We start from the raw sequence: 22,419 nt of genomic DNA, 5'->3' as shown, positions 1-22,419 counted from the left end.
TAAGGCATTGAAGAAAGATAATTTTTTGAAAAGCAAATTTACTGTCAAATTTAGCTGATGCCAGTTCGGAGAATCCATCAAAATCCCATTGTAGCTTCTGCATTATCAAATATATAATATAAATGCATCCAAAAACCATCTGAGGTTAACATATAAGAAAATCAATTGTATAAAACCCCATCAGACAGAACTTCTCTTCTGATGAATGAGCGATTTTCATTTATCAAAGAACGACTTAACAGGAAATTAATTAAGTTCTACTCATAGACAGAGAGAATCTTGTATAAGCTTAAGATCTCCTCCTTAAGATATTGACTTAAAAAGACAATGTCAGCTGGGGGGACAATATTTATGACCACGAAAGCTCTATTTCTGAAGATGCCCTCAGGATTTTGGTGAGTCTAAAGAAGGGCATTTGTGTGTGTTTTGTTAGTAAAAAAAGATGCCAAAAAGTTAATAAAACGATGCATAATAAAACGATGTCTTCTGAGGACTGTTGACACTTCTTTTGGCCTTCAGTAAACCCTGAAAAGTTAATGATTATTTACAGGAAAATGAAATGTATGTATTGCAAATGAGATGAGAGGAAACATAAAAGAAACATAATAATAGAAAATAGCAACGGAATTAATGATTTGTAATTGTTTACATCCAAATATCGTGTGAGTTCATTACCACCAGTATATCTGAAATTCGATTTATTATATTTTAATCAAATCGATAATCTATTTAAAATCGAAGACAAACTAGATCTTAATTCGGCTGTGCCTTACTAAAAACTAAATAATTTCTTCTGATGTCTGAAATCTAAGAAGACCACTGACAAATTAATAATCCAAAGTCTTTATTCTTTAGATCTCTATGAAGTAGCTTCATGTCCTTTAGACCTCTTGATGAAAAAATTATCTCCCATCTAGCTATCGCTGTATAAGGAAAGACAAGAACAAGCAAACAGACTTGGTGTTTGCTTGAGTTTCATTGCCTCCAAAAAATTCGAGCCATCCAGAATCGGATATTTTTGGATTCATTTCACTGTGTAATAGAATATTGCTAGGTTTTAAATCCCTGTAAATGATTCGTAACTGTTGCTACCAATTTTTTATTTTATTTTGGAAAAAATTTCAAAAAACCCAAAATATAACAAAAAACTAAAAAATATATTCTTCAAGTCTTTGCGTCGTCTGTAGTGTTTTTTTCTACGCGTTTTTGTTAACCCAGTTCAAAAATGTCGTTTTCATATATTAATGTCTGTCTTCCAGAGAGAGACTGGCCACTCAAAAGGATATCAGCTCCAATGGAAAAGCAAGTCTTGTGAGAAACGAATAGCAACAATAGCACAAAAGGCAAGAAACCTGGCTTTGTCACGTCGCGCCTCCTCTTTAATTCGTGGGATTAATGGTGTTTGAACAAAAAATCCCCTTTGAATTTAGCAACTATAAGAATACTGTCTCTAACATATTGTTGCTATCAGCTTTCCCTATAATTTTCGACGTTGACTTGGACTTCACGTTCGCACTATCCCCTCCAATTTAAGGCTTTGGCATTGTATTTTTTGAGTCACATAATCAATAATATAATGCATGAAAGAAAGAGAAATTTAGATTTTTCAAAGGCAGAAACTTATAAATGAGAAATTCTATATAGTATAATTTAATTAGTGTATTGTATGTTCTTTTTTTTTTTGAAATACAATAATGATCATTGGTGCTCCAGGGTGTTATAATTTATTTATTTTTGAAAACAATTGAAGAGGAGAAAATAAGGGAGTGTTCAGTAATAGAAAATATTTTATTGGATAAATTATTCTTTTCTTATTCGTTTACTTTTTTACTAAAATATTTTTTTATTAGTAGCATGTTTCTTCTTCTTCTTCTTCTTCTTTTTTGAGAAAAGCCCCTTTGTTTTTTTTTTTTGGTCCTTTTCTTTTATTTTTTTAATACTATAAATTTAAATACTGTTTCATTAAATCAGTCTGTAATTTAATTCTGAAATTCAAGCAAACGCCTTAATTTTCAAGTATTTCAAAACAAAAAAAATAAAATATCAACACAAAATATCACAAACAACGTGTGAAAATATATAATTGAAAAAAAGAAATCATTTATTAAAACATAAAATAAAAAGAAAATGGGTCATTGTGAAAGGATACGTGTAGGCTGTCGTATGTGCAAGAATTTCAAAGTGCAATTGAAAAAAAGTTTACAATTTTCTTTCGTTAGAAAAGAAATTTACTGTCAAATTTAGCTTAATACCAGTACTGGGAATCCATCAGAACCCGTTCTAGCTCTTGCATTATCAAACATCTAATAAAGCATCCAAAAACCATCTAAGATTAACATATAAGAAAATAGTAATGGTCATTTCAATTCTATAAAAACCCCATCAGAGACACAGTATTTTTCTTTCATTTATCGAAGAACAACTTGACAGGAAAATCCTACTTCCAAACAGAGAATCTTGTATAAGTAAAGACAAAAACAAGCAAACAGACTTAGTACTGTCAAATATCTAGTGGCAACTCCTTAATTTTGTTCCTCAATAAATGTAACTGCACCAGGCAATCTTCAAAATGACAGCACTCCTTCTCCAGCAAAACCTGTTATTCAGGCCCTCTATGCAATCAGGGTGACGAGCTGCTTGGAAGGAAGGAAGGAAGGAAGGAAGGAAGGTATTGGACTGGCTGTGTCAGTGTTGGCCTGTTGGGCCTGTTTGGCCTACTCAACCGCTTCAACCGCTTCAAGCCTTCAGCTAAAGGGACAGCTTTATAATTTGACCGCATTGCCTTTTCTTTGAATTAAAAACATGTACTAGCATTTAGTTGCAGGTAGAAGGGGACGATCGCTTTCTTTTCTTCCCATTCTATTCTTGTTGCTGCTTTAATCTCTTATGCCAGCTTGGTTACGGGGGTTTCCTGCAGTCTCCATTGCAGGTTAGCTTTTCTAACCTTGGCAACAACATCTTGTCACGACCCGAATCCCGGATCCGTGACCGACAACGTAGGAGCGGTGTTGAAAGGACACCTCACCTACGCTAAGCCTCAGAATGGACATATCAAAAGAACAATTTGTCTAAAAATACGCAACAGCTCATAATATTCAGAAATATTATATTATTCAAATACTGATGAAACCGAAAGATAGTTATTAAAACAAAAATAATAATTCATAATACTCATTACATTGTCAAAATCCAAATTTAATTAAACCAAGGTAACAGTGGAGCGTCTAAGACATCAAATCAAAACTGAAAGGAAAGCCTCGCGAACAAGCAAGGCATACCGACCATAACTGAAGAAACGGAAACACTCAACAAAGTCCTAGAAACTAAGAACCTGAAATAATATTAAAAATGAGAGGTGAGTTCAACCAACTCAGTGAGGGAATAACATTTAATATACATTTCAGATATTAATAATTTGCAAGATGATTTATCTTGATATACATATACATATACATACTAAACATAGTTTAATAAAGTAGTGGAATACATGTCAGAGATCAGATGACACCCGTAGGTGACTAGATGACACCCGTCGGTGATCACTGTGGGAGGATCAGTCGCCACAGGCTGATGCCTCTCTCATCAGCTAGGTATACAGAATACTATGTGCACACAGGCTAACTACTCTCCGTTAGCATGGAGTTACTGACAAGTCTCATATCAAGGCATAATAGATATTCACAGAATCATCAAAGAAACGTATATCATATCAAATAGACTTTACTTGATCAGATACGTATATCATATCAAATAGAATTTACTTTATCAGATTGCGAGTGCAAATTCAAGAATAAATGAGTACTCAGAAAATAAAGCAACATATATAAATATTCAAAAAATTTACTAGTTGTACTCATTGTATAATCAACATACATATTTATTTATATTATATGCATATTAAAGATTATTCCACTCACCCGGAAAAATACTGAACTAAAAGGAATGTCGGACAAAAGACCTGAAAATCCTATTAAGGATCGTTAGGAGAACCTACAATAAATTTATGAAATATACTCAAAAACAAATCAAACAAAAGATCCCAATGCATAAAATAAAACCGGGCTTAATCTCCTAGGTTTAGGGACTAAAACGACAATTTTCCAAAATAGGGACCAAAACGTAATTTTACCAAAATTTGAGGACCGAATTGTAACTATATATCCATACTGAAATTTATCCATAATTCGTCCTTATCTTTGTCCAGAATCTTGAATTATGCCCCAAGGTCCAAAATGTGATTTTATCCAAATATTAGGGGTCAAATCGTAATTTGTCAAATTGGAGGACCAAACTGAAAATATTAATTATACTGGAATTTTGCCTTTAAATCATCCTCAGTTCTGTTCAGAACCTCAATTTATGTCCCAGGGACCAATCTGTAAAATTTCCAAAGTTCGGGGACTAAACTGTAATTTTCACAATTTGAGGGACAAACTGAATTTTCGTCATCTTCAACCTCAAACCCAGAATTTCAACAAATCACCTACTGTTATCCCCTGATTTCTAACACAATTTCACCATTTAAACAAAATCATAACTCAAAATCATTATCCTTCAATTCAATCTCTCAAAATCAACTAATTAATCAAATACCCACAATAATCAACTCCTAACCTTCAAATTAATTCATCAATTAACTCAAAATACAAACTTCAAAACTCTAAAATTAATCAAAACCGAAATTTAACATATTACACACTTCAAACCATAAATCTTACCTTTTTACTTATTTCCTCTACTTCTCTTCTCCTTCCCTTCCCTCTCTCCTTTCTTTTCTTCTTCTTCCTCTTTCCCTTTGTCTCCCGTAGCTCTCTTTCTCTCAAAATCAGATCCCTTTTTTTTTTTTTTTTTCTATTTATATTTATCAACTATTGGTCAATTACTACACTACCCTTCAATCATTATACTTACTATTTAGCCTCCAATGGCTTTATTGTATTTTCCAATCTTTTTAATACTAAACATCACACATCTAGTCTGAATTCTGATAGATATAAGTAATTGGTGTCTTGAAGAGTTTGTTTGGAGCACAGGCAGCAGTCGAGTTATCAACATCTGACGGGCTAATTATGTGGTATTATATGATGAATTTGTAATGAAAGGAAGATGAGTTTTTAATAAATTTAAGATTTGAATTAAATGTGTTCTATGAACACTTGATTTGATGTTGTTCATGTTTCAATACAATGAAAATAATAGGAAAAACTGAAACAAAAAATTGGACGATTCAAATCGGAGAACTTCTACAAATAAGCTTGATCTACGTTCCATACTCATAGCTTCCTCTGATGAAGTAGCTTCATGTCCTCTAGACCTCTTGATGAAAAAACTATCTCCCATCTATCGCCGTTATTGTCATATTATTCACGGAAGGTACCCCAGAAGATCTCATCAATGGTCTTTGTTCTGCCATGTTTCTGCCTGCAACAAAAGCAGGTTGCTTAGGTTCTGGGAGAGCCACGTGTTCGTTTACGATCATGGATATAACATCAGACATTGTAGGCCGATCATCAGGACTTTCTTGGACACAAAGAAGCCCTATGTTTATGTATCTCAACAGCGTAGCAGTTGAAGGAGGATCTCCCAGGCTTGGATCCATCAAGTCCGAAGCTTTATTAGAATTCCATAACTTCCATGCCTATGGTATAACAACGCAAATGATGCATCATTAGTGTGGACACTAGGAAAGTAGTCAAATACAAATCAAAATGGAAGAAAAAGAAATGAGCGTATATGAAAGCTCCCCACATGTCCAAGAAGATTGAGGGAGTCGCTGTGGTAGAAACTAGTATTCTTCCTGCCGCTTACAATCTCAAGCACCAGCACGCCGAAGCTAAACACATCAGATTTTATCGAGAAGAGGCCCTGAATAGCATATTCAGGGGACATATAGCCACTAAAAATTGGAAAGGTCAGTGCAGATCATGTTAAGAGTAGCTGGTACTGGAAAGTGGAATTCAAGAAACTTACTATGTCCCTACGATCCTGTTGGTGTTTGCTTGAGTTTCGTTGCCTCCGAAAATTCGAGCCATCCCGAAATCAGATATTTTTGGATTCATTTCACTGTCTAATAGAATGTTGCTAGGCTTTAAATCCCTGTGAATGATTCGTAACCGTGAATATCTATGTAGATACAGAAGGCCTTGAGCAATTCCTTCGATTATCCGAATCCGTGTACCCCAATCTAGGATTTGTCCTCTGTTTGCATCTGTTTATAGTTTATACACAAATCTGATATAAATTTCTTGAAGCATGTGGAAAGTGAGTGAAAGTTAATGCAAGAAAATGCTGACCAAAGAGAAAGAAATCCAAGCTTTTATTTGGCATGTACTCATAGATTAGCATTTTCTCATCCCGTTCAATACAGGAACCTAATAGCCTGACAAGATTCCGGTGCTGGAGTTTGGCGATTAGAATTGTCTCATTTCTGAACTCCTCAAGCCCCTGCCCAGATCTTTCTGAAAGCCTCTTCACTGCTATTTCCAGTCCCTTGGATAATTTTCCCTATTAAATGAACCAAAAGTAATTCTGAAAGTTCATTCAAACTATTTTAATTTTTTTCTGAAAAGGTTAGAATAATCATTTGAACGTATCTTACCTTATAAACAGGTCCAAATCCTCCCTCTCCAAGCTTGTCTGAGAATTGTCCAGTTGCAACTGATACGCTCTCATAACTGAACAATGGCAATTCCATATTCTTACTCCATCTATTCTTCCGATTGTCAACAGAGCTAGATTCTTTGTTAGTTGAGCTAGGATCGGTATCGAAATCAAAGAGCAATAAATCGTGACCTGTATATTCCTTCCCTGTTCAAGAAAAAATTAAAAATTACTGAACACAGTCACTTTGTTAAAATATCCAGCAATTCTGATTATATCAACCAAAAATGTAGCAATTCTGATTATATCAACCACAAATGTAACCACTTCAGGTTATAATAACCACAATTTCCGACATTAAAAGGGATTCCAATTGTCAATTTTTGTCATGAAAAAAGAAACTTTGGTGTTTGTTTGGGGTTAGATATTTTACCCACAGACAACCTTTTACGTTTTGAACATTTTATATGAGAAGTTTTTCGGAGATGTGTTGGTTTACAGGAGACAAACACACGAAAATCAGATTTCAGTTAAATATTTTAGCCAGTCTTCAATTCAAAAACATGTCTTAACTCCAACAAAATTAACCTTATCATCTTCATACCCAACACATAATTACAGAGGAGGAGAGCTTTTTCTTACTTTTCATTACAGTGTCATAACCTAATTTTTTATTCTTTTATTATTTTTTTAAAAAATAATAAAATAAATGATGATAAAAAATGAAAAAATAAATGAAATGAAGAAAATGACAAAATGAATGAAATAGAAAAAATGAAATGAATGAAGAATAAATCAAAATTTAGGTAAAGACAATATAATTTATAGAAGTTTGAGAACTTAATTAAACTTTGAATTAATTCATTAATCAAATCAAAAGCTTAATTAAATAATTAATAAGTTCGGGGACTTAATTCAACTTGAAACTAGTTTAATTAAATCAGGGGTTAATTGAACAAATACTAAAGTTTGGGGCTGATTTGGGTCATAATTGCAAGAAATGAAAGTTTAAAAACTAAAGAGAAAAGATGAGGGGTACTATAGGGAGGTTAATTAATTTTTGCAGGGGTAATTTTAAAAACATTAAAAGTTGAAGAGTCAATTAAAGACTGAAATGAAAAAGTTAGAAATCAAGAACTTTTCTGTGAGAGGCTCTAAAATATAGGGTCCAATTACAATTTACCCAGTGGCTTGGTTACATAGTTTCATATTGAGTGACCAAAATGAAAATGGGCATTCCCATCCGGAACAACTGGAAGGAGAAACGGCAGCAAATCAACGGAAGCAGTTACAAAGGCAAGAACGCATGGCATTCTCTGGCTTTATAAAAGCCTGAGAAAGGGCATGACGAGGAGGGAGGGAAAACGACACGAACAAGAAAAAAACGAACGGAGAGAAAAACCAGAGAAGCACAGGATAGAGAGAGAGAGAGAGAGAGAACCAGAGACACAGACATGGAGGAACAAACAGGGCGAACCAGCACGGAAACAGGGACGCAAAACACAAAAGAAAACAGAGAGGAAACCAGAAGAACAAGCAAACACAGGAGACAAAGTAAACACAGACAGAACAAAAAGAGAAGAACGAATAACACAGAGACGAGACGAAGAGCAGGAGACAGATAAAAAACACAGAGAGCCGGGAAGAAGCAGAAAAGGAAGGAAACAAAAAAAGAGTGAGGCACAGGAAGAGAAGGCTAAGGAACAGAGGAGCACTGATCTTCTTCCAGAACTCCAGCAACCAAAACACCACCTCCAGATAAGCTCCTTTCGTTTCCCTCCCTTTAGAAATAATTACCAAACTGGCTTGTTCCAGTGACCATCTGGGCCGGACTGCCAGTTATCAGGCTTGGCCAGCAGCTTCCAAAAAAAGAAAAAAACAAATCTGAGGCCTGGCTGCGTGGTCCAATTTGTTTTGAGCCGAGGATGTGTTTTTTAAAACGCTTTCTTATACCAATCTTTTTTATTTTATTAATTTGTTTTGATATTTTATTAAACAACTTCTCTTTTATATCAGAAAATTTTAAAAAAATTTATGGATCCTTTTGAATTTATTTGCAGGTCCTCGAGTAATGTTTTCCTGAAAATTTCATTGTATATTTAATTTATAGATTTTTACTGCGAAATGCGAATCTAGTATTTGAATACATATCTTTTTTCTTTTTACAAAAATAATATATATAAAAAAATATTTCTTGTTTTTAATTTAAATTTTACTGGTATATTTAATTATGCAGAGTCAAGAATACTATATTTTTTTTACCACGTAATATTTATCAACACCAAAATTAAAAATATTAGTATTTGAATATTTACTAATGCTAGAATAAAAAATAATACAAGCACATCATCGGTAATATAATATAACAAACTCTTAGTAATTTAATGTTAAATAAGTGATAATATATATATTTTTTATGTAATTAGTTTCATATAAAAAAATCTTTAATTGATAAATTAGAATTTTTAGTAATTATGGTGATTTTTTAAAGTTCTTTATTTTATCTAAAAAGTAAAATGTCAAAAACATGTTCTTTTCTGCAAATTAGATTTTTAAAAGTTACCATATCGATACGATAACCAGTAACTTCAAGATTTAATTAAATTAAGTCTACCAGCAGACAACGGAAATTAAAGAAAGAACCAGGATGTACCTCTGTGCATGAGCTTTCCTTTGCGCAGACATCTGAAGTACATGAAGAGGCCGAAGGTAATCAGAGTAGTTGGAATAGCCACAGCCAAGGTTGTCCGTATTGTCCTTTTGATATTACCTACTTGTAAATATAGAGATCAAATATTACAAAATCATAAACCAACACCCGTACACTGGATTAAAAAGTTTTTTTATTGTAGAAAAAATGGAAAGATAGGTTATGTCAGGGAACACCGCGTCCGCGTTTTTATGTGAAAATACAAGACCGTGATTGTCAAAAATAGTTTCTCGTCATTTATTGGATCATACTGTCTATATGTACAAAGCCATACCTGTTCGGGTACTGCCATTACCAATCTGTAGTTCAGGCTCAGAAGCAGCAAGTCTGATGTAAATTTCTGCTCCAGCCCGGCCATCAGCAACCCCTGGATGTTGTTGTAAGTTTATAAGATCTCCTTCCCATAAAGAACACCCACTGTTCTTGTTATAAGCATAAGCCACGCAAGAACAAATTTCCAAGCAATCCAATCTACATCTTTCAGCACTCACTTTCTGATATGTTTTTGAATTTGCAGGTAATGTCAGATTCGAAATCTTTAGGAATCCATCTTCCTTTCCAGCACTTCTCTTATTTTGACACTGCAAAGGAGATTTCCTAACACAACCACTTGACCAATCATTTTGCACTAATGGTTTAAAACCTTTCAGGCATTCACAAGAGCTCGAAGAATTTCCTTGAAAGACTCCAAAAACCCCGCATAAACCATAAACTTCAGCTTGGTCTCTTGGTTGGGACCAAAACATAGTCCAATTCCAAACACCTTCCAACGAAGTGAGTTGTTTGATCTGTCCTGAAACATCAATCACGGTTCTTGAAAGAGTTGAGGTATTGTACAAAGAATAGGTGAAATAGCTTTCATTTTCATTTGATACATGACTAAACTTTAAAATATTGTTCAATCTCATCTCAGGCACCAAGGCAAATATTTCTCCATTCCAATCACCACTGCTCCAATACCTGTGTGACCTGTTCCACTCTATGAAAAGCTGACTGCTTCCATTTGGGTCCATCCCAATCGAGAACATACCTGGTGCAGGATCATCTGAGTTTTTCCATGAAATAAGCCGCTGCACTTGCCCAGTGTGCTTGTTGATTCCAAGCTTTCCACCAGGTAGCCATGTGTCAGTTGGATAATCGAAACTCTGCCAATATATGGTAGGTGGATTTGAGCCATCTCTTACGACAAAGTTTCCATCATCAAGAAGTACTGCTTCTGCTGTACTAGTATTCGACATTGAAGATGCAAGAGCTGTTGACCAAATTGTTTTGGTGAAATTCGTCAGCAAGACAAGATTGCCATCAGCTGACAATTCAAGCTTCGATGAAGCTGGGTCGTTTGAAGAGCTCTCCCTGTTTGCTACCCAAACAGTCGCCTTATCTTCAAAGTTCTTATACCATATTCCCAGGTAAATGTTTACTGAAGTGCCTGGCTTGAAGAAACCGAGTTCAAAAGTGCCGTTTTGAGATATTAGTTTCTGGCTCGCAGAGAGAGATTGGCCAACCAAAAGGGTGTCATCTCCAATAGAGAAGCAAGTCCTATCGTAAACGAATAGCAACAACAGCACAAAGAGCCAGAAACATGGCTTTGTCTTAACACACATCCTCTCTAATTTGTGGAATTAAGGGTGTATAGCTGTGACTGAGTATGGATCAGAGAACGAGGGAAAGAAAAACAAGATATCCCTGGTGAATTCAGCAACTACGAGAATGCTTTCTTTGATCATATTGCTGCTATCAGCTTTCTATATAACAGCCACATTGATTTGACTTGACTTGGACTTTACTGTTATGCCGTGTCCCTTAATTTGTTTTCAGAAATCATGTTAAATTCAAGTCATGAAAAAAAAACCAAAAAATTTATTTGATAATGCTCTAGATCTCTTGTTATATTGTAGCTGTCAGCTCTGACCAATAATTTCCCACACTGACTTGGACTTGAATTCATCAGCTATGCCATTAGTTTTTTGAGTCATGTAATGCTGAAATGTAGGTTGAATTGTCGAATTACAGTAAAAATATCAATAATATAAGGCATTGAAGAAAGATATTTTTTTTTTTGAAATTTAGAACTTAAAATGGAAATTTCTATACAATATATTTTTGTTTATTGTTTTTACTTATATTAATTGAAATTCATGTTCTAGATTCAGTTTCATATGTGTACTACATGCTCTTAGTTTTATTTTTTATTTTTTGATAAAATAAATCATTGGTGCTTTAGAGTGTTTTTATTTTATTTTAAAAATTGTATCGAGAAAGAGTAGAAAAAGAGAAAGGGGGTGTTTAATAATAAGGTGCATGTTTATTTTAAAGGCTAAAATAATATTTTTAAAAATTAAGTTTTTTTTGCTTGAAGCTATTTTTTTTTAATTATTTTGATGTTCTGGTATCCAAAATAATTTTTTTAAAATAAAAAATATTATATTAATATATTTTCGAGTAAAAAATAATTATTAATTTTATTTTTATCATTGTCTATTTTAATTTATTACTCTTTTTTTTTTAAAGAGGATTTTTTCACTAAACAATTACCACAGTAATAGTAGACTAATTCAAATGTCTATTAATAATTAATAAAGTTTCATTGTATTCTTTGGGTGCATATTAGGATTTAGGACTATTATTAATTATAGTCCATTTCAAAGTCAAAGATGAATACATATTGTATTCAAAACAGGACCAACCCATCACACACTCACTTTTGAATAAAACTTTACGTGGAATATATATCTGAAATACAGCAGGAAGGAAAAATGCAAAACGGCGCGTACGTAAACGGCACGTATGTTTCTTGGTCATGCTAAGAAAAAAATCGACACTTTCTTTATCATTACAAGTTATTATTTTCTTTCTTTTGAAAAGCAAATTTACTGTCAAATTTAGCTGATGCCAGTTCGGAGAATCCATCAAAATCCCACTGTAGCTTCTGCATTATCAAATATATAATATAAATGCATCCAAAAACCATCTGAGGTTAACATATAAGAAAATCAATTGTATAAAACCCCAATATCAGACAGAACATCTCTTTTGATGAATGGGCGATTTTCATTTGAATGAAAATCAAGTTCTACTCACAGACAGAGGGAATCTTGTATAAGCTTAAGATCTCCTCCTTAAGATATTGACCTAAAAAGACAATGCCAGCTGGTGGGACAATATTTATGACCACGAAAGCTCCATTTCTGAAGACGCCCTCAGGATTTTGGCGAGTCTAAAGAAGGGTTCTGAGGGAAGGAAGCGGGGGGGTTAGAGGTGAAGAGAGAAGGGCATTTGTGTGTGTTTTGTTAGTAAAAAAAGATGCCAAAAAGTTGATAAAACGATGAAGTGTGCCTTTATGCATAATAAAACGATGTCTTCTCTGAGGACTGTTGACTCTTCTTTTGGCCTTCAGTAAACCCTGAAAAGTTAATGATTATTTACAGGAAAATGAAATGTATGTATTGCAAATGAGATGAGAGGAAACATAAAAGAAACATAATAATAGAAAATAGCAACGGAATTAATGATTTGTAATTGTTTACATCCAAATATCTTGTGAGTTCATTACCACCAGTATAGAAAATTAAATTTATTATATTTTAGTCAAATCGATAGTCTATTTAAAATTGAAGATAAACTAGATATTAATTCGGCTGTGCCTTAATAAAAAATAAATAATTTCTTATGATTTCTGAAATCTAAGAAGACCACTGACAAATTAATAATCCAAAGTCTTTATTCTTTAGATCTCTATGAAGTAGCTTCATGTCCTTTAGACCTCTTGATGAAAAAATTATCTCCCATCTAGCTATCGCTGTATACGGAAGACAAGAACAAGCAGACAGACTTAGTATTGTCAAATTTCTAGTTGCAACTCCTTAATTTTGTTCCTTAATAAATGTAACTACACCAGGCAATCTTCAGCAAAACCTATTATCCAGGCCCTCTATGCAATCGAGGGGACGAGCTGCTTGGAAGGAAGGAAGGTATTGGACTGGTTGTGTCAGTGTTGGCCTGTTGGGCCTATTTAGCCCACTCAACTGCTTCAAAGCCTTTAGCTAAAGGGACAGCTTTACAATCTGACCACATTGCCTTTTCTTTGCCATAAAAATAAGTACTAGCATTTAGTTGTAGGTGGAAGGGGACGATCACATTCTTGTTGCTGTTTTATCTCTTATGCCAGCTTGGTTACAGGGATTTCCTGCAGTCTCCGTTGCTGGAGAACTTTTCTAACCTTGGCAACGACATCTAGTCTGAATCTTGATAGATATAAGCAGCAGTCTGAGTTATCAACATCTGACGGGCTAATTATGTGGTATTCTAAGATGAATTTGTACTAAAAGGAAAATGAGTTTTTAATATATTTAAGATCTGAATTAAATGTGTTTTATGAACACTTGGTTTGACGTTGTTCATGTTTCAATACAACGAGAATATATAGGAAAAACTGAAACAAACTATTGTACGATTCAAATCGGAGAACTAATACAAATAAGCTTGATCTAAGCTCCATACTCATAGCTTCCTCGCTCTGATATTGAAGTAGCTTCATGTCCTTTAGACCTCTTGATGAAAAAACTATCTCCCATCTATCGCCGTTATTGTCACATTATTCGCGGAAGGTACTCCAGAAGAGCTCATCAATGGTCTTTGTTCTGCCATGTTTCTGCATGCAACAAAAGCAGGTTGCTTAGGTTCTGGGAGAGCCACGTGTTCGTTTACGATCATGGATATAACATCAGACATTGTAGGCCGATCAGCAGGACTTTCCTGGACACAAAGAAGCCCTATGTTTATGTATCTCAACAGCGTAGCAGTTGAAGGAGGATCTCCCAGGATTGAATCCATCAAGTCCAAAGCTTTATTAGAATTCCATAACTTCCATGCCTATGGTATAACAACGCAAATGCTGCACCATTAGTGTGGAGACTAGGAAAGTATTCAAATACAATTCAAGGAGGAATAAAAAGAAAAGAGGGTGTATGAAAGCTGCCCACATGTCCAAGAAGATGGAGGGTGTCGCTGTGGTAGAAACTAGTATTCTTCTTGCCGCTCACAATCTCAAGTACCAGCACCCCGAAGCTAAACACATCAGATTTTATTGAGAAGAGACCCTCCATAGCATATTCAGGGGACATATAGCCACTACCATTTGAAAAGGTCAGCGCAGATCATGTTAAGAGTAGCATGTCCTGGAAAACAGAATTTAAGAAACTTACTATGTTCCAACGATCCTGTTGGTGTGTGCTTGAGTTTCGTTGCCTCCGAAAATTCGAGCCATCCCGAAATCGGATATTTTTGGATTCATCTCACTGTCTAATAGAATGTTGCTAGGTTTTAAATCCCTGTGAATGATTCGTAACCGCGAGTATCTATGTAGATAGAGAAGGCCTTGAGCAATTCCTTCGATTATCCGAATCCGTGTACCCCAATCTAGGATTTGTCCTCTGTTTGCATCTGTTTATAGTTAATGCACAAATCTGATATAAATTTCTTGAAGCATTGAGAAAGTTAATGAAAATTAATGCAAGAAAATGCTGACCAAAGAGAAAGAAATCCAAGCTTTTATTTGGCATGTACTCATATATTAGCATTTTCTCATCCCGTTCAATACAGGAACCTAATAGTCTGACAAGATTCCGGTGCTGGAGTTTGGCGATTAGAATTGTCTCATTTCTGAACTCCTCAAGCCCCTGCCCAGATCTTTCTGAGAGCCTCTTCACTGCTATTTCCAGTCCCGTGGGTAATTTTCCCTGTTAAATGAACCAAAAGTCATTCTGAAAGTTCATTCAAACTATTTTAACATTTTTCTTAGGATAATCAGCATTTCTCATTTGAACGTAAACTTACCTTATAAACCGGTCCGAATCCACCCTCTCCAAGCTTGTCTGAGAACTGTCCAGTTGCAACTGATATGCTCTCATAACTGAATAATGGAAATTCTATATTTTTACTCCATCTTTTCTTCCGATTGTCAACAGAGCTAGATTCATTGGTAGTTGAGTTAGGATCGGCATTGAAATCAAAACGCAATATGTTGTGGCTTGTACGTTCCTTCGCTGTTTCAAGAAAAATATAAAAATAAAATTGATTGAACACATTCACTTTGTTGAACAATATCCAGCTATTCTAGCAAAAAAGGTACCAACTTCAGGTTAGCATAACCACAATTCGGACGTTAAAAGGTTAAAAGGTATTCTATATTTGTTTGGCATAAAATATTTTACCTTCTAAACATTTTATATGGATAAATTTATTGTAAGATATTGTGATTGTATTATTTTTCATAAAATATTTTATAAAATTTTACGAGATGAAAAATATTTTTAATAAATGAACTAATATGATCACTCTTTTTGTAAGATATTTTACAAGAAACAAACATATAAAAATAAATAAAAAATAAAAATTTATTTCGGTAAAATATTTTATACAAAACAAAACGTTTCTGTCTCCTCCCAAAAAAAAAAAATCTTTCTCCAACAAAATGAACCTTACCATCTGCATACCTAAGACATAATTAATTACAAAGGAGGGTTTTTTCTGGTCATTGAGGGTTAATTAAGTCTACCAGGAGACAGCAGAAATTAAAGCAAGAACAGGATGTACCTTTGTGTATGAGCTTTCCCTTGCGCAGACAGCTGAAGTATGTGAAGAGGCCTAAGGTAATCAGAGTTCCTGGAACAGCCACAGCCAAGGTTGTCCGTATTTTCCATTTGATATTGCCTCCTTGAAAACATAGATCAAATATTAACCAAATCATAAACCAAGAAATTTACTATTAAAGCCTTAAGATGTTTTTATTTTGATAGAAAGATATGGGAAGTTAGGTTATGTCTTCCACACTTCTCTACAGGAAACATTTCTTCCGCCATTTTATCTGGAAAGACTATGCTGTTATTTTGTAAGAAATCATTGCTCAACATCTATTGGATCATTTATAACTATATATATAAAACCTTTCTACCTTACCTGTTCGGATACTGCCACTACCAATCTGAGGTTCAAGCTCAGATGCAGCAAGTCTGATGTAAATTTCTGCTCCAGCCCTCCTAGCAGCAATCTCTGACTGTTTTAAGTTTATAAGATCTCCTTCCCATATAAAACACCCACTGTTATTATAGGCATAAGCCACGCAATAACAATTTTTCACGCAATACAATCTACATCTTGCAACACTCACTTTTTGATATGCTTTTGAATTTTCTGGTAATGTCAGAATCGACATCTTCAGGAACCCATCTTTTTTCCCAATACTTTTCTTATTTTGACACTGCAAAGGAGATTTCCTAACACAACCGCTTGACCAATCATTTTGTACTAATGGTTCAAAACCTTTCAAGCATTCACAAGAGCTCGATGAATTTCCATGAAAGACTCCAAAAACCCCGCATAAACCATAAACACCAGCTTGGTCACTTGGTTGGGACCAGAATTCTGACCAATTCCAAACACCTGCTAACCAATTTGAGTGTTTGATTTGTCCTGAAACATCAATCACGTATCTTGAGAGCATTTCAGCATTGTACACAGAATAGGTGAAATAGCTTTCATTTTCATTCGATATATAACTATAATTGAAATAAGAGCTCAGATTCATCTCAGGAACCATGGAAAATCTTTGTCCATTCCAAACCCCACTGCTCCAATACATGTGTGACCTGTTCCACTCTATAAAAAACTGACTACTGCCATTCGCGTCCATCGCAATCGAGAACATACCTGGTGCAGGATCTTCTGGGGTTTTCCAGGAAATAAGCCTCTGCACTTTCCCAGTGTGCTTGTTGATTCCAAGCTTTCCACCAGGTAGCAATGTATCAGTTGGATTGTCAAAACTCTGCCAGTAAATAGCAGATGGGTTTGAGCCATCTTTAATGACAAAGTTTCCATTATCAAGAAGTGCTGCTTGTGCTGTACTGTTATTCGGCATTGAAGATGCAAGAGCTGTTGACCAAACTGTTTTGGTGAAATTTGTCTGTAGGACAAGAATGCCATCTGGTGACAATTCAAGCTTCGATGAAGCAGGGTTGTTTAAAGGGCTCTCCCTGTTTGCCACCCAAACAATCATCTTATCTGCGAAGCTCTTATACCATATTCCCAGGTAAATGCTTAAAGAAGCGCCTGGCTTGAAGAAACCGAGTTCAAAAATGCCGTTTTGAGATATTAGTGTTTGGTTTGCAGAGAGAGATTGGCCAACCAAAAGGGTGTCATCTCCAATAGAGAAGCAAGTCCTATGGCAAACGAATAGCAACAACAGCACAAAGAGCCAGAAACATGGCTTTGTCTTAACACACATCCTCTCTAATTTGTGGAATTAAGGGTGTATAGCTGTGACTGAGTATGGATCAGAGAACGAGGGAAAGAAAAACAAGATATCCCTGGTGAATTCAGCAACTACGAGAATGCTTTCTTTGATCATATTGCTGCTATCAGCTTTCTATATAATAGCCACATTGATTTGACTTGACTTGGACTTTACTGTTATGCCGTGTCCCTTAATTTGTTTTCACAAATCATGTTAAATTCAAGTCATGAAAAAAAAACCAAAAAATTTATTTTATTGGGCCATAGTTTTGTGACTTTTTCCCAGCTTGATAACATATTATAGCCGAAAATTAAACAGTGTAGGCTGCTGCTATATATGTTTCAACATGATGTAAATATACAGTATAGACTTGTAAAAATGTTTACGCCTTGAAGTCTCGAAACATTTTCCTCCTATTAGAGAACAGAAAAGTAGAGTCGAGTTTTGAGAGAAAGCCCATCCCAATTATTACGTTGAAGGAGAACATTAAGCCAGGGGCGGCGGAGATTCTTCTCGTTTACGGTGCCTAATAGAGTCTCCCTCGTCGTGAAACATTCCTTGACTTTTCGTCATACACGCCAACCACGTTTCAAACTGCGGTTAGCCGCAAAAAACGTCACTTTTTACGCCATCTTTGGCCGACTGCAGTTGGGAACGTGGTTGGCCGCTTAAATACAGTCTTGTGCCCACGCTTCACTGCTGGGTGGCCTCAAAAGATTTTTTTCAAAGTCAAAAAAATAAAATAAAATTGTAGGAGTTAATTAAGAATTGAAAAGATAGCAAGAATCTCTTTCTAAATTTAATTAAGTAATAAGCTAAAGGTGTGGGTGATTTGCTATTCACTTATATTTAATGCAATGTGAATTACAACAATAATTTATGGTGTATTTCTCTCTTTTATTTTTACTCTTTTGTTTCTTTTTTTTTTTCTTTTTTCCAACTTTTCCCTTTTTTTCATTTATTTTTTTTCCAAAATTACTTTCCTTTTTTTACAACTTTTCCTCTCTTTTTTTTAATTATTTTTGTCAATTTTATGTTTTTTAATATTGAATTGGTTAAAAATTTCGCTTTGTAATTTTTTTCTTTAAAATACTGTGGATTACTACGGTATTTTTCCACATGATTTTTCTATTTTATTTTTTAAAATTATTTTTGTTGATTTTATTTTTTTAATATTAAGTTGATTTAGAATTTAGTTTTGTAATTTTTTTTAAACATTGTTGATTGCTACAATGTTTCTCTGTATAGTTTTTTTTTCTCTAAAATTATCTTTTTATTTTATTTTATTTTTTAATATTGAATTAATTAAAAATTACAGTTACAATATGTGAGAAAAACATTATAACTTTCCTTGCAAATTACTATGAATTGCCAAAGTGTTTTTTCCCACATGGTTTTTTCCCTGTTTCTTTTGTTTTTTCTTTTTCTGTAATTTGTTTTTCAAAATTATCTTTGTTGATTTTATTTTTTTAATACTAAACTGGTTAGAATTTAACTTTGTAATAAAGTTTAATCATGTGGGGAAAACATGTAGCTTTCCTCACAAAACACTATTTTTTTTTTATAATTTTTTCTAAAATTATCTTTGTCGATTTTATTGGAGAAAGCATTGTAGTTTTCTTCACAAAACATTGTCAATTGCTAAAAACGTTTTTCTTCATGGTTTTTTTTCCTTTCAAAATTATCTTTATTGGTTTTTTTTTTTTTAATATTAAGTTGGTAGATAATTTAGCTTTGTAATTGTTTTTGCTTTTTATTAACAGAAAAGTTAAATCATGTGGCGAAAACACTGTGGAATTGCTACAAATCATCATTTTGTTCAGTCTCTAAGTTTTTTATCACTAACACAACTTTTTTTTTTTGTCATGAAATATTAGCGTCATCATACCTTTAGTTTTTATTACTTATCTAACGCAGGTTCAAAATTATAATACTATTAAATATATTTATTTTATAAACTCGCAGCAGCGCTCGGGCATGCCATCTCGTATTGAATTAATTGATATCAAATGAAATAATATCTTAAATATAATTAAATTTATTCTACTATAATTAACTTTGATCAAGTTTTTTAAAAATTAAAAATCTTGAAGGATTGTACAATATCCTACTTTACTGATCGCAACTTCAATGTTTATCATCTCCCTCCAATAGACATTGAATGTATTCATGAACCAGTTTCTGGATTTCTATTCTATGGATACAATATTATTTCTGGTACTATGGGAAACATCATCCGATGATGTATAGTTATATGTATAATGACGGTCCTTACAAGCTAATTGTTCTGCATTTCTTACTTGGTATAGCTTATTACATGGAGTGTGAGGGGGAACTGAGTTTCTGTTTGGATATGTGTTCTTGGATTGTTGTTGCATATTCATCTCTTTGTTGCGGTAGCTATTATTATTTTCTTGATTTATCTAATCAATCAAGGAAGTTTTTTTTGGATGGGATGTCTTTATAAATCTCTGTATAATATTTTATTTGATTCTCAAGGACATTGCAGCTGTCTGAAGGTGAAAAACACATGCCTCTATGTCCATACGGTTGCTCCTGGTCATTATGTCCATAAGGTTGCACAGAGTTGCCGATATGTCCATAAGGTTGAATATGCTGAGTCTGGCCTACATGTGAAAGAAAATTCGGAAAATTAAACTGCATTCTGAGATTGAAATCCTGCCCTCTGTGATTGTAATCAAACGCAGAACCTGGATTGCCACGCGAAATTGAATGGAAGAAGGGATTTTTCAGAGTTGGGAAAGACTGCTTGCTCAGCTTAAAGAACCGTGGTTCGCTAAGTAAAAGGTTCTCATAGTGTTTGTCAAGGTATTTAATTATGAGGAAACGTAAGATAATGCATCCTGAGAACAGAATAATCATCAGAAGAAAACGTTAGACCTTGTAATGAAAAAATGTACAGATTCCTGTTAGATCATACAACTTCTATTGACCAAGTGGATGATACCATTGATGTTCACCTGAAAATGGAAGCCTGCCTTCCAGTGAAGTCTTTTGCTAGCTTCCAAATGGCCTGTTTCCGCGGCTGCGGATCAATTTCCTCATGGAAGGTAGGAGGCCGGTTTAGCTGCAGAAAACTCAACTTCATTATAACGGGACTATGCATAATTGAAAAACTTAAATTGAAGCGCTAGAAAAACAGAAAATACCTCAATTTGTAGAATTCCTGGCTGATTCTTCTCCATTACAGCATTTATTTCACTTATATCACTCCATTGAATCTCAATCTTGTATTTCAGACGCCCTTGCAAGAATTCCCACACAAGCTTCTTTTTAATAAAATAACATTTAGCCATCAAATCACCTTCATTCTTAGACGCTATCTGCACACATTCCATCAAATATTATCAGGGAAGAATCTGATGCAAAATTCATGTCACAAGTCTTTTTAACCAAGAATGTGACGGACATCCACACTGAAACTAGTCATGTTCATGCCCGTGTGTACGCATGTCACGAATGCTAACGAAACAGATGTCCGAATCATGTCATTTCTTTTTCAAAAGGTATCACCTGCCATTCAGCGATTTTGATAAATGAGGCAGCAAAGTTGGAGGCCTTCAAACATCTTGTGAACTAATATCACACATGCCAAGAAACTATTAAAGAAAGCACCAAGAAATGTCAAAAGAAGAGACTAAAACTCATCTCAAAACCAAAAGACTAGCAAAGAAAATGGAAAAAAGCATGATTCTTGAATAAAAAGCGATAAAACAGAAAGAAAAGAAAGCATCTTCAAACCTGCTCATAGCCCTTTTTTGGTGTTTCTCTAATTATCTGGTTTGTTTCAAGAACAATCTCATTATTTTCATCATCAATATCTCCAAATAGCAAACGCATCCAATCTAATGTATCATCACCAATACCGTCATCATTCTTACCACCACCATCACCCTTCAAATCGAATCCATCAAGCTTTTCAACCATGGTGACTTTTACAAAAACCCCACTTCATATATTCTCTTTGGTTAGTTCTTGATTGCATATACACTAACCTTTAAAGGTCAAAGAGTAGTGTATATGCAAAGATTGGCTCTTTGGAGGAAAACAGGGGAACAGAGAAATGAGAGAGTAACAGGGCAAATGAGAGAGTTTATAGGGAGGAGTAAGAGAGAAAGTGTTGTGTGTGAATAGGGACTAGGTGTTTCTGTTTATGGGAACCAATCATTAATTCCTTAAGTGGAGTAATTTGAAGCTAATTTGTTATTTCTTGGATTGCTATAACTATAATATATTTTTATTTTCTTTTTTTAACCTTAATCATTTTTTTTAGTGTAAATAATAAATTGAAGGGGAAAATGAGGGAGAAAAACTTATTTTTTTTATTTGTTAGTTGTTAATGTTTTATGTTTTTACAATCTATTATTATATTCAAGTCAAATTCTTAGGCTTGCCCTCATAATTTTATAGTATTTGTTTTTTATTTTTATTTAATTAATTTTATTTTCAAAAAATTAATTAAATGAAACAATTATAGACTTAATAAAAGGTCAGGCATGGTGTACTCGTCCGAAAATGTCTCATTGATTTTAACACACATCATATACAGATTTCTGTTTGTATCAAAATAATATGTTTAGACTTGCCTTATTGAAATGACTAGTTTTGGAAAAACAACGAAGAGTTTTATGAATTTTTTAGTATTAAATTTACCAAAGCATATATGCAATAATTATTTATATTAATGATGTTTAAATTTCATTCTAACTTGTTTTTTATGGTGATGTCCTAATCTTGGTATTGGAAACCTAAAATGCAATTAATTTAACAACTTCATATGTGAACTACAATGTTAATG

The 22,419-nt window shown here is 34.0% G+C and overlaps 2 protein-coding genes across 2 annotated transcripts; both read right to left on the bottom strand.

Moving 5' to 3' along the window:
• Window positions 1–3,089: 3,089 nt before the first annotated feature.
• On the bottom strand, window positions 3,090–10,937 carry LOC118047617 (G-type lectin S-receptor-like serine/threonine-protein kinase At4g27290). The gene is made up of 9 exons (XM_035056959.2): window positions 9,585–10,937; window positions 9,254–9,370; window positions 6,599–6,807; window positions 6,294–6,504; window positions 5,971–6,208; window positions 5,749–5,896; window positions 4,719–5,638; window positions 3,918–3,990; window positions 3,090–3,331 (listed from the first exon to the last, which is right to left on the bottom strand). Exons 1-7 carry the CDS (start codon window positions 10,912–10,914, stop codon window positions 5,330–5,332), a joined length of 2,562 nt encoding a protein of 853 aa, XP_034912850.2. The 5' UTR covers window positions 10,915–10,937; the 3' UTR covers window positions 3,090–3,331; window positions 3,918–3,990; window positions 4,719–5,329.
• Window positions 10,938–13,589: 2,652 nt separating this feature from the next.
• Window positions 13,590–17,681, bottom strand: LOC140955586 (G-type lectin S-receptor-like serine/threonine-protein kinase At4g27290). The gene is made up of 8 exons (XM_073409196.1): window positions 16,268–17,681; window positions 15,905–16,024; window positions 15,794–15,804; window positions 15,146–15,424; window positions 14,838–15,048; window positions 14,515–14,752; window positions 14,293–14,440; window positions 13,590–14,182 (listed from the first exon to the last, which is right to left on the bottom strand). The coding sequence occupies exons 1-8, from the start codon at window positions 17,589–17,591 to the stop codon at window positions 13,874–13,876; spliced, it is 2,640 nt and encodes an 879-aa protein (XP_073265297.1). The 5' UTR covers window positions 17,592–17,681; the 3' UTR covers window positions 13,590–13,873.
• Between the last annotated feature and the right edge of the window lie 4,738 nt (window positions 17,682–22,419).

This window comes from Populus alba, chromosome 5 (genome assembly GCF_005239225.2).
Source record: "Populus alba chromosome 5, ASM523922v2, whole genome shotgun sequence".
Classification (NCBI taxonomy): Eukaryota; Viridiplantae; Streptophyta; class Magnoliopsida; order Malpighiales; family Salicaceae; genus Populus; species Populus alba.
This window is presented reverse-complemented; position numbering and strand designations above follow the sequence as displayed.